The sequence below is a fragment of the Myotis myotis genome, unplaced genomic scaffold (genome assembly GCF_014108235.1).
Source record: "Myotis myotis isolate mMyoMyo1 unplaced genomic scaffold, mMyoMyo1.p scaffold_m19_p_6, whole genome shotgun sequence".
In the NCBI taxonomy this organism is placed as follows: domain Eukaryota; kingdom Metazoa; phylum Chordata; class Mammalia; order Chiroptera; family Vespertilionidae; genus Myotis; species Myotis myotis.
The window spans coordinates 80,550,199-80,562,403 of NW_023416368.1; the positions used below are offsets into that span (position 1 = coordinate 80,550,199).

The 12,205-nt window shown below is 47.3% G+C and overlaps 1 protein-coding gene across 6 annotated transcripts in view; it reads right to left on the reverse strand.

Annotated features, from left to right (window-relative positions):
* The window catches only part of SH3GL1 (SH3 domain containing GRB2 like 1, endophilin A2), a 49,740-nt gene that overhangs the window by 35,509 nt on the left and 2,026 nt on the right, over positions 1 to 12,205 (reverse strand). For 2 of the 6 annotated variants that reach the window (XM_036312583.1, XM_036312585.1), the window contains exon 2: positions 2,719 to 2,810. The exons of the other annotated variants lie outside the window; for them this stretch is intronic. Coding sequence is in view for 1 of the 2 variants with exons in the window: in XM_036312585.1 (XP_036168478.1) it covers positions 2,719 to 2,724 (6 nt within the window). In the remaining variant the exon portion in view is untranslated. The remainder of the gene's footprint in view (positions 1 to 2,718; positions 2,811 to 12,205) is intronic. 6 annotated transcript variants of the gene reach the window in all.

Sequence of the window (12,205 nt, forward strand, 5' to 3'; positions counted from 1 at the left end):
ACTTTGGGGTCAATTTAAACAGTGAAAACTCCCACAAAAAGCACAAAAATATAAAAATGCAACACTAAATAAACAGTGAAAAGGGCACTGGTTTACAGTACAAGAGCTGAAACAAGAAAGCAGAGCATGTCAGGAAACTCAAAATGTTTTTGCTGCTATGCACAGGTCTGTGAAAGTGCCACAAGTATTGATTTGGGGTTACAAATAAATTTCAGCAGGTAGGTGAAACTGAAAATACAGAATCTACAAACAACAAGGATCAACTGTGTATCCAAACCTGAGAAGATGCCAGGTGCTGTCTGTGAGCTTAGTTTCACTGCAGAGAACAAAACAGAAAACATGGGTTGTTGAGGAATTAACAGGGTGGTGAAGAAATTAATACTATGAGGGGGACACGGGGCAGAAACAAGGTTCTGGGTGCTGGCAGCAGCTGTGTGCTTCCAGCTTTTCCAGCTGGGTTGATCCACGGTCCATGCTCCCTCTGGACCACACTGAGCTAACATGGAGCTCCCACCCCACGCATGCCACTTCCTGGCCAAGGCCTCCGGGCACGTGCAGCCCAGTTGAAATATCATCCTTCATGAAGGCTCAGACACCTGACCCCCCCCTCCCAGCTTTGAGTCCATGCAAATTGAATAGGTTGGTTTTTTCCAGGCTGATACCACTGAAAACCTATATGGTCACATTAAACAAGGTATGACTCAAGAGAAACTCTTGGACATGAGCCCAAAGGGACATCTACAAGACTGCTCTGTCACTGTTTGAAAGAGCAAAAACTTGGAAACATCCTAAATGCCCACTAGCAGGAAGATGGATAAAAGTACTGTGAAACAGCCGCACCCAGGGAGCTATATGCCTGTGGAGATAAACTACAGTCACAGGCATCAATCAGTGTGAACGAAACATAAATAATGCTGGACAAAGAAAGCAAGTTACACACAAAAACCCACCATGTGATATCATTTACATGAGGTGTAAACTTGCAAAACAATACTGTACACTTTTTATATTTATACACATATAAATTTTTTTTGACTAATCCTCACCCAAAGATATTTTTCCATTAATTTTTAGACAGAGTGGAAGTGAGGGGGAAAGACAGAAAGAGAAACAACAGTGTGAGAGAGAGAGGCATAGATTGGTTGCCTCCTGCACATCCCCCGACTGGGCCCAGGGATCGAGATTGCAACCAAGGTATGTGCCCTTGACCAGAACTGAAACCAGGACCCTTCAGTCCAAGGGCCAATGCTCCAACCAACTGACCAAACTGGCTAGGGCAAAACTGCACATTTTTTAGTGATAACTCCATATGCAGTGAAGGTATAAAGGACTCCAACTGTATTGCTGTTCATTTAAGTTCTGGTGGGCACTTGGCTATTGGGCTGATCATTCTTTGTATCTCTTTCCAGTCTGAGACACTTCACAATGCAAATTTAAGATGCCCAGAAAGGGATGTGTCCTGTCAAAACTTATTGGTCCTGACTGGCTGGCTAGTGGGCCTGGTGAACTAGCTAAGTGGAATCCCCTCTTGGAAGGATGTTGCCTCTCCTCCAGGTTCTCCTGTGGGATGAGCAGACTTCTGGATTCAGATTGGGCAAAGGTCTTCCTCTTCCCCACTCTCCTAAACTAGCATACTTTGCTCCTGGGCCCACATATTCCCCCAACCCCCTGCTTCCCACACCTCAGTCCCGAGGTAGTGGAGGGACTCCATTAAACAAAAGGGCCCATGGGTGCCTCCTGCCCACCAGTGTTGAGGCTGAGGGTCACCAGGTAGTCTAGGACAAAGTGGAGAGCCTGCTGAGGGATCTGGGGCTCAGAGAGAACATTCAGCTGCTTGAGTCCCCTGGGAAGAAAGGAAACGATTAGGAGCCTCCCAGAGAGAAAGCATGAGACTTTTCCACTGTGAAGTAAACATGTCAGAGCTTGGAGAGAAAGACAATGTCTGTTTTTTTGTTTTGTTTTTTTTTAAATATATTTTATTGATTTTTTACAGAGAGGAAGGGAGAGGGATAGAGTCAGAAACATCAATGAGAGAGAAACATCGACCAGCTGCCTCCTGCACACCCCCCACTGGGGATGTGCCCGCAACCAAGGTACATGCCCTTGACCGGAATCGAACCTGGGACCTTTCAGTCCGCAGGCCGATGCTCTATCCACTGAGCCAAACCGGTTTGGTGACAATGTCTGTTTTGATGTTTGGTGTCACCCTGCCCAGACACCCACTCTGCAATCAATGAGGGGCTGTAGCAGCATATCACCCTCCTTGAGAGTGAAATGCTGACTCAAAAGGCAGCAAGAAGCAAGAGACTAACGCACAGCAAGGATTCTCCACATCCGAGGAGATAAGAGTCGGTGCTAGGCCAGCCGGATTAAGTTAGAGGAAATCCTGTCCCCATTCCCTCAGTTGCCTCTTCTGAACCACAAATGTTGGCCTAAGGCCAGGGCTGCCCAACTGTCTGCCTTTAGGTAATCACAGCTCTGATGAGCTCAGACCATGGGGTTGATAGATGCCTGCCTGTCTGCCCAAGGCGGCCAAGGGGCATCATCCTGAGGAGGTGTGTGGCAGAGGATGAAAAGGGCAGGAAGCTCCCAGGTCCCTTCCCGAGGGGCTTCCTAAGGACACAAGTCTCCTCTCACTCCTGGGACTGAGACCCAAAATGAAGCAGAAAAATCACTTAGTCTGAGGACTAAGAATATCAACTGAACTATGTCACTTACTGTCATGCCTCTTTCCAGACACTTGGGAATCCACCCTAATCTTCTGAGCCTTAATTCAAGTCTGCAGGATTTCCTGATTCTCCATGAAGACTCTGAGGGGAGTGGTGGCAGATGCCAAGAGAAGAAAGGTATACAGATGATGTATTATAGAATTGTACACCTGAAACCTATATAATTTTATTAAATAATGTCACCCCAATAAATTTTTTTAAAAAGTTAAAATAAAAATTGATTACATGAATGACTGTAGGTGTCAGAAAAGGGGTGGCTCTTCTGGAATTTGAGTCCGCATGCAGACAGATCTACAGCAATAGAATTTTAACTTCTAACTTTACCAGCATGGCAACAATGTGATTGCATTTTTACTATTCTTTTTTTTTTTTTAAATATATTTTATTGATTTTTTACAGAGAGGAAGGGAGAGAGATAGAGAGCCAGAAACATCAATGAGAGAGAAACATCGATCAGTCGCCTCCTGCACATCTCCCACCGGGGATGTGCCCGCAAGCCAGGTACATGCCCTTGACCGGAATCGAACCTGGGACCTCTCAGTCCACAGGCCGACGCTCCATCCACTGAGCCAAACCGGCTCCGTCCATTTTTATTATTCTTACAATTAAAAAAAAAAAAGGGGAGAAGAGGAGCACATGGCGCATAAGCATTGACTTATGAACCAGGAGATCATGGTTCAATTCCCAATCAGAGCATATGCCCGGGTTGTGGGTTTGATCCCCAGTGTGCAGTGTGTTCCTATCTCTATCTTCTCCCTTCTTCTCTGAAATCAATAAAAAAATATTTTTTTTGGGGGGGGAGAGAGGAGAAAGGTAACATAACTTACAGGGAATTACGTTCCCCACAGCTTAGGAGGTAACACAGGGACAAGTGAGAAAATTATTCCACAGCCATGCTACTTCAAAACTCCTTATTCTACCAAGGTGGGCGGGCACTGTTCTGGTTTCAACAACTCTTTAACAAGAGGAAACAAACCCCCAGGCTCAGAACCAAGGGATCCTGCCATGGCTGGTGTGGCAACATGGTTAAAGTGTCAGCCCTCACACTGAAGGGTTGAAGGTTTGATCACCCAGTCGGGGTGCATGCAGGAGGAAACCAATCCATGTGTCTCTCTCACATCGATGTTTTTCTCTCCACCTCCCTCCCGCCCTCCCTTTCATTCTAAGAATCAATAGAAAAAATATCCTTGGGTGAGGATTAACACACACACACACACACACACACACACACACACACACACACACACCCACACAAAGCCCCACCAACCAACAAACAAGTAGAAGTAAGGTATCCAAGAAAATTGATTACCCCGCTTTGTTTTAGTTGTATTTGGTGGTTCAGTTAATATAATGTTATAGCAAGAAATAATGTCAACATCCCTTTAAGATAAATTTAAAAAGTGAGTTGATATAAAAGGAAAAAGATGGGAGAAATTGGCAGTGAGTTGGGGTTCTCACATGGAGTGAGGATGAGAGCAGGGAAGGGTGGGGGCAGGAAGGTAAGAAGGCTGGCTTCAGGTACAACTGGATATAGCAGCATTCTGCATGTCTGTACCCTTGGGATGGTAGGGATCACCATCTAGGGCAGTGGTTCTCAACCTTCTGGCCCTTTAAATACAGTTCATGTTGTGACCCAACCATAAAATTATTTTCGTTGCTACTTCATAACTGTAATGTTGCTACTGTTATGAATCGTAATGTAAATATCTGATATGCAGGATGGTCTTAGGCGACCCCTGTGAAAGGGTCATTTGACTGCCCAAGGGGTCGCGACCCACAGGTTGAGAACCGCTGATCTAGGGCGTAGTTGGGAATGACTAGAGATGTAGATCTGGAGAACAGATGCATGAGAGGTGGTGGGTGCCAGGGAGGTGAGAAGGGAAGCAGGAGAGAGAATGAAAAGGCCACAGAAAAAGACAACTGGGACAAGTGGGGAAGGTGGGAGAAAAGGATAATAAAAGAGCTGGCAGGCTGACTGAGAAAATGAGAAAAGAGGAGAAATAGCAGGCAGGTATGGAAGCCAGAAACAGCAGGCAGGGCTGGCAAGCAGGACCAAGGCTAAAGCTGGGAAGTGCAGTGGGCATGGGAAGCAGGCTTCTGGAGGCCAGGGAGTGGTCTAACAGAAGGTAGAGCGGTCTAACAGAAGGAGAAAGAGAAGGAGGAGAAAGAGGAGGAGGAGGAGGGGGGGGGGGGGGGGGGGGGAGAAATGGAGAAACTCCATTTCTGAGCAGGCCGGGCACTTCCAGGTAAATCTGGGCCTGGCCCTGGGGTCTGGGTAAGAGATTGCATGAGACACAGATCAGGCCCCTCTGGCCTAGCCAAGTACAGGTCCCTCTCAACCACAGCCCCTGGAGGCAGGTCAAAGGGAAAACCTTTCAAGTTTGATTTCTTATTTTTAAGTTAGTTGGACTTTCCCCACAGAGCCCTCTCCCCCTCCAAGGCCTCACCAGTCACTCCACTTCCCTGGGGTTCTTCCAGGACCTGAGCAGGAGCCAGGTGGGGGCCGGTGATGAACCCCCACTCCCACTCTAAGAAGGAGCCCACCATCCTGGCCTATGTGGCTCAGTTGGTTGGAGCAACGTCCCAAGCACCAAAGGGTCTCAGGTTTGATTCCTGTTCAGGGCACATACCCAGGTTGCAAGTTCTATCCCTGGTAGTGGTGAGTATGAGAGGCAAACAATTGAATATTTTCTCTCACATCGATCCCTCCCCTCCCCCCAAATCAATGAAAAGCATATCCTCGGGTGAGGATTTAAATAAAGGAGCCCATCTTTTCTGACAACATAGTTAGCAAGCCATAACTCAGGCCCTGGGGTTTGTCACATTCCCTCAGGCAGCCCCACTCACTCAGGAACTGGCCTCTGGTAAGAAAAAGCACATTTGGTGCAAGGATGTGCTTGGCATGTGGCACATGTGTGGGGAGACCAACACACCAGATGCTCAGAGGGTGGAGAAGTGGGTGGTTAGGGAGATGGCAAGGATAAAGTAAGACACACACTGGGCTTTTAATGGCAACCAGAAAGTGGACAGAGACCCCAGGTAGGCTGGGAAAGGTGAGAGGAGCACTGCCTCAACAGGAGGGGGAAGGTACAGGCGACTAGGTGGGCCCACGCAGACCGGCAGGACTAGAGTATGGCCCTGGAAGGGGATGGGTGGGAATAAAAGCTGGGACCGGGGGGTGGGGGTGGGGGTTCCAGAAGGTCCTGAATGCCAGATTGGGGCTCAAACCGCACCCAGGTCAGCCAGGGACATCCTTCTTACCATTCGTTCCAGCCCTTTGCTTTCTCCAGACATACTGACACGACTGCTTCCACTTTTGCACTTTCCCCACCCATGCTGCAGCATCTGCTCATTCATGTGCGGAGCAAACATCCCTCTAGGAAGTACTTGCTGAGTTCCTGGGACAGGTGGGGGCCAGGCTTAACACTGGGCACACAGCAGTGGGCAGAAAACACGGTCCCTGACTACAAAGAGCTTATCTTATAATCCAGTGACAAGGATAACAGAAGAGTCACCCAAGTCTACTTCAGTCCTCTACTGAGAAGATGCTGCACAAGAGTCCATGAAACTGGGAGGTAGGGGATATGAGGGATCAGAGGTTCAGAAAGACACCATATGAAAAAGCTGGAGGGACACGCTGAGGATGAACTCATGTTCACCAGGCCAAGGACAGGAAGAGGTGCCCAGCAGACAGGGCATTTCACACCCTTGGCTTATGACAGCATCTCCTGTGACAGCAAGCGCTGAGCAGGGCTGGCTGTCTCATACACCAGGCATGATGCCCACCAGAGGCGTTTATGCCCAGGTGTGGAAATCCCAGCAGCCAGGCAGCTGCCCTTTCCAAAGCAGGCAGGGTACAGATGCTGAGTCAGGTCCTCCAGAGGAAATTGCACTGATATTCAGAGGAAATCACACAGCTATTTTCCTGCTGGGCTGGAGTGTCCGCTTGACCCCACTCTCAGCCCAATCAGCAGGTTTTTCTAGGAACCAGCAAAAAAGGAAGATGGAAGCTGTCTTCTGGGAAGTGACTGCCAAATCCAGCCTTGTGAAAGGCGAGGGAGGGGGAGGAGAGAAGAGAGAAGCCAGCTGCTGCCACATTCTGACCCTTTCTTCCATCCAGCTTTCCAGGGACAGCTTTAAAACAGAACAGGAAAAAACCACCCCTACCATTTCACCAAGGACATTAAACGGCCATTAGGGCTTGAGCACAGGGTGTAGAATCACCTCAATGGGCTCCTAACCCCCGGGGCAAAGAGGCCTGTAGCTTGAAAGTTTCAGCATTAAATATATCCTCCCTCTAAAGCTTAGAAACCTCACCCCCGCCTTGGGACTCTGAAACAGAAACAATTTGACTTTCCTCCTGGCTGCTCACCCAGTCTCCCCACAGTGCTGAAACAGGCAGTTGCCTCTGAAATCCTAAAGAGGAAGTTGGCTGCATACCCTAAATTAAAAACCAAGTTTCTCCAGACTGGATCAGTTCCAAAATATTGGCAGCACCGAAAAGTAGAAGGGCTGAGATAGGGGCCAAGGCAGAGCTATCTGGCCAATGTCCTTGAACCAAACGCCAGGGACACACATTTAGGAGGCAAATGGCAAGCCTGGTCACAACCTACAAGTTCTTCCTCTGAAAAAGCAAACAGACACACATGTGGACTACTTAAGTGCAAAAGGGTGAGCTCCAGCTCCAAATGCACTAAGCACGCTCAGATGTGGATCGGTGGGTGGGTGAACAGCAGGGTTTTCTTGGCTCATTGCTAAGTCTGATAATTCTGGGGTCTCAAAAATGTGACAGCCCCCAATTTCTGAAATTGAACATGGGGAGACTGTAAAACCCCTAACCTCACAGGCTGTTATTAAGTGACACACGGAATATAATTAAGTGTCCTATGGCTTTGCCTTAAAACACACCCAGATAAGCAGGGTAATTAGATTCCACGACACTTGACCTGTTTTGTGTGTGTGTTTCTTCTCTTCCCTTTGAACTGGTCTTTAATACACACAAGATTCTGAGTCAGAGGTGAACTTTTGGCCTCATATTCAGCAGTCACAGTGTTAGAATCAGAATGTGAATGTTATGATCCCTTAGTCCTGGTCTGTTAATAACAAGAATGGGCAGGATGCTGCATGGTGACAGATGCCTCTACGATTGTGAACAGTGGGTCCTGTGAAAGAGGTCAGGTCAACATGCTCTTTTTAAAAAATATATATTTTTATTGATTTCAGAGAGGAAGGGAGAGGAAGAGAGAGATAAAAACATCAGTGATGAGAGAGAGAATCAATGATTGGCTACCTCCTGCACGCCCCCTACTGAGGATTGAACCTGCAACCTAGGCATGTGCCCTTGACCAGAATCGAACCTGGGACCCTTCAGTCTGCAGGCCGACGCTCTGTCCACTGAGCCAAACCAGCTGGGCAACATGCTCTTTTTAAATCCTCACCAGAGGATATGTTTTTATTGATTTTAGAGGGAGAGAGAAAGAGAAACATCGATGTGAGAGAGAAACATCAATCGGTTGCCTCCTATATGTGCCTGACTGGGGACAGAACCCACAACCAAGGTTATGTGCCCTCACCAACCTTTTGGTGTACAGGATGAAGCTCCAACCAACTGAGGCACTTGGCCAAGGCAGGTTGACCTGCTTTTACAGATAGACCTGGGAAGTGGGGGGTGGGAGTGGGTGGGTGTGAGGTTTAAAGAGGCCCCGAGTTCCTTTACGAAAGAACAGTCTCAAACCTCTTTTGTATCTCCCCAGCCCAGCCTGAAACACAGGCTGGTTACTCCACCCAAGCAGTGGGGGGAGGGACCCAGCCTGTCCACTGACATAGCAGGATGAGAACATCTCCACCCAGGGTCCCACAGGGACAAGGCTAAGTCAAGGGTCTTCTTACAGATGGAGCCAGCAGCGTGGCTTCCAGTTCCAACCACAAGTGGCCATTCCAACAGCCAAAGCCCGTCCCATCCTGCTACCCCAGGAAAGATGGTCTTTTGGAGTTGAGCTGCAGCTGCTGAACTCAAGGACCTGGGGTAGGGACCCCACTTACCTTGTCTGTCACCTCATTCCCAGCCCATGAGTTCCACCTTTATTCATGATGAGATGTAAAGGGGTTATAAGTTCCAGATTTTTGTATCTTAAGATCATTTCATGATTATTACTTAACAGGTCAAGCACTTTGCTAGGAAATCAAAAGCATTATTTCACAAACTGAGGTTTATAAAATAGGTCAGTGCAGATGGTATCTGCAGATATTCCAAACACTAACCACATTCCCCAAAAACACTCTAACAGGTTGGGGTCCTAGGTCCCCCAGGCCTCCCCCCGCCCCCATGCCTCTCACAGGAAGTTCAATCTTTCCTCCTAGGCACAAAGGGGGTGAGACTGGGTATGGATGTGAGTGTGAAGCTAGCAAGCACCCAATAAACTTCAAAGCTATGATATGGTGGTTGTGAATTTTCCTCCTAGCTCAGACAAAACCAATCTTTCAATCCAAACTCTCTCCCTCCTTTCAGACAAGAAAAAAAAAAAAAGTCAGGCCAGCATTCCAGGCAGCTGCCAGCTCTATTCCTAGTTACACTTTCAGATCTCTCCACAACCCAGCCACAAGAGTTATCAGAAAACCAGTTAGCAGTATAGGTCTGGAAATAATGTCACCCAAACACACACGACAATGAGACGTGAACTTCCAAGTTTAGATATCACTAGTAAAGTTCCTTTACCCTCTGCAGCTTCCCAGAAATATGCATTTAAAGCACCACCCCCAATTCTAGCCTGGCCTACGTCTCAGAGAGCTACCGAGGGAGTGGGCACGACACAGGCAGGCCAGAGAGGACCAAAATGATGCCCAGGACAGATGCCTATTTATTTTACTGCTTTCCTCTATAGATTATTCAACTTTCCTCAGTCCAGGCCTGCAACCCAGGCAGTGGCCAGTTCATAAGAAGAAGTAAACTCACAAACCCCTCACTCAAGCCCAAACTGATTTTTTGTAAAACCTGAAAATTTTCACCTAAGATACTGAAATGGTGTGGAATTTTCCAACAGACTGCCAGATATAGGCAGACCTTGGAAATACTGCAGGTTGGGTTCCAAATCACCACAATAAAGCCAGCACCACAATAAAGCAAGTCATAATCTTTTGCCTGGGATGGGGTGGAGAGTTAGGGGCTTGCCTTCAATTTGTAAAAAATGCAACATCTCTGAAGTGCAACAAAACAGGTGTGCCTGTACTGGTAACTTGTTTGTTACTAACATCATCAATGAAATTAGAAACTTTTCATTAACATCACAGCCTCACCTGCTAGAAAACTAGTTTCTCTATTCCTGGAGCCAAATCTAGCGCTCTCTCACACATCCACCTGGCTTCTATTTCTCAATTTAGAAACAACACTGTTATAAGCCTTTGAAATCAAGAACCTGTTTCAAAGCAGGATTTCTCAACCTTGGTGCTACTGACATTTGGGCCAGATAATTTTTTTGTTGTGGGGAGGGCTGTCCTGTGCATTGTAGGATGTTTAGCAACCATCCCTGACCTCTACCCACTTGATGCCAGTAGCACCCTCTCCCCAAGTAGTGACAACCCAAACCTGTCTCACACATTGCTAAATGTTCCCAGGAAGGTGCATGGGAGGAGATGAAAAAAGGCAGGGTTAGTCACTCCTGGCTGAGATGCAATGATGCAAGCTTATACCTTCTTAAAAATAGCAGATGCCACAGACACTTAAGTTCTAAAGATTTGGGAATTGGATGCTGAGTTTTATGTCCATGCCCATCTGTGTATATGTGATTATCTGTTTTAAAAACTGAGAAAAGCAGGCAGCTACCACAAGAATAGCCCCAATGTGATTTTTTTTTTTTTGGGGGGGGGGGGTATAATTATCCTCACTTTTCTCAAACCTTAAAGCAGGGTTTCTCCGCTTCACCATTACTAACATCTGGGTCCAGGGAATTCTTGGTTGTGTGGGCTGCCCAGTGCATTGTAGGGTGTTGAGCAGCATCCCAGGCCTCCTCCCACTAGATATCAGTACCGACCCAAGTGTGACAACCAAAATGTCTCCCAATATTGCCAATGTCCCCTGGAGGGTGGAAGTGGCCCTGGATGAAAAGCACTGTTCTCAACAGGAAGATAAATGTCCACAAATCTTTTTATGTAAAAAGGGGAATATATTTACCCTTACGCCAGATAAGTGAGGCCAGTTGAGATGAACTGGTTTAAAGCATATTGTCGGTTCACACTGAGAATTCAATAAATATTAATTATTACTTTTCAACAGACAACCCTATTCTGAGGGCATAGAAGAGGATGAAAGATAATGTTCTTCAGATCGAGAAAAGAAACACAGAAAGTTGGACAAGGCCAGATGAACAATGGAGATGCTGGAGGACTGTGGAAACTATTGCAGAAGAGAATGGAACACAGCCAGGGTGATTCTTGAGAGCACAATTCAACATGGAATTGCTCTCAGATTAGGATACGACCATTGCTGCAATTCTTTGGGGCTGGGCCTCAGATAATAAATTGATGCAAACCACTAATTTACAGTGCATTGTATTTTCCAGGTTTCAAAGCACTTCTCACAGTTCTGAATATAGGCATCCTGTTTCCCCCTGAGAAAAGGCTCTGGTGGCTGGCCTGAGAGGCCCAGCTAATTTGGGATGGGATGGACCACCAGCACGGGCCCTGGGGGTGGGGTAGGGAGGGCTTTCCAGAGACCTGTCTATGTGAGAAAACGAAGTAGCCCTGTAATTCTCCCAAGACCTATGGAGACATCAGTCCTGCAGGAGGAACTCCACCGGGCCCAAGACAGTGAGCAGCTTCCCCAGGTACTCCCGTCAAGCACATGGGAGTCTGATGCCTGCTGAGCAGGGTCTAACCTAGAGCCAGGTCATATAATTTCATCCTTTTAGGGCAAAGGGCTGTATTCTCAACAATCCTAGAATCCCTCTAGATCAGGGGTGGGGAACCTTTGTTCTGCCAAGGGCCATTTGGATATTTATAATATCATTCACTTAATATAATTCACTTAATACAAATTTATGTTACTATGAAAAAACTCCTAGGTTTATTGAATTTCAAGTCCCGCCTGTGGGTTGCCTTGGCAGGGCCAGACCAAATGATTTGGCCAGAGGGCCGGATGTTTCCTTCCCCTGCTCTAGATTAAATCTTTTCTCCTTGAGGGTTTAGCCATCATCTGGGGTCTACAGACTGGCCACAAATGTCTTTAGCCCTAGACAACCACTAGGGTTGTGACTTTTCCCCTTAAGGGATAAGATTCCAGCTGTGGCCTGGCCGGTGCTCTGAGTGGTTAGAGAATCAACCCACACACTGAAGGGTCTCGGGTTCGATTCCTGGTCAAAGGTACGTACCTGGGTTGCAGGTTTGATCCTCACTCCATTTGCAGCATGTATGAGAGGCAACCAATGGATGTGTCTCTCTCACATTGATGTTTCTCTCTTGCGCTCTTTCCCTCCCTCCCTCCA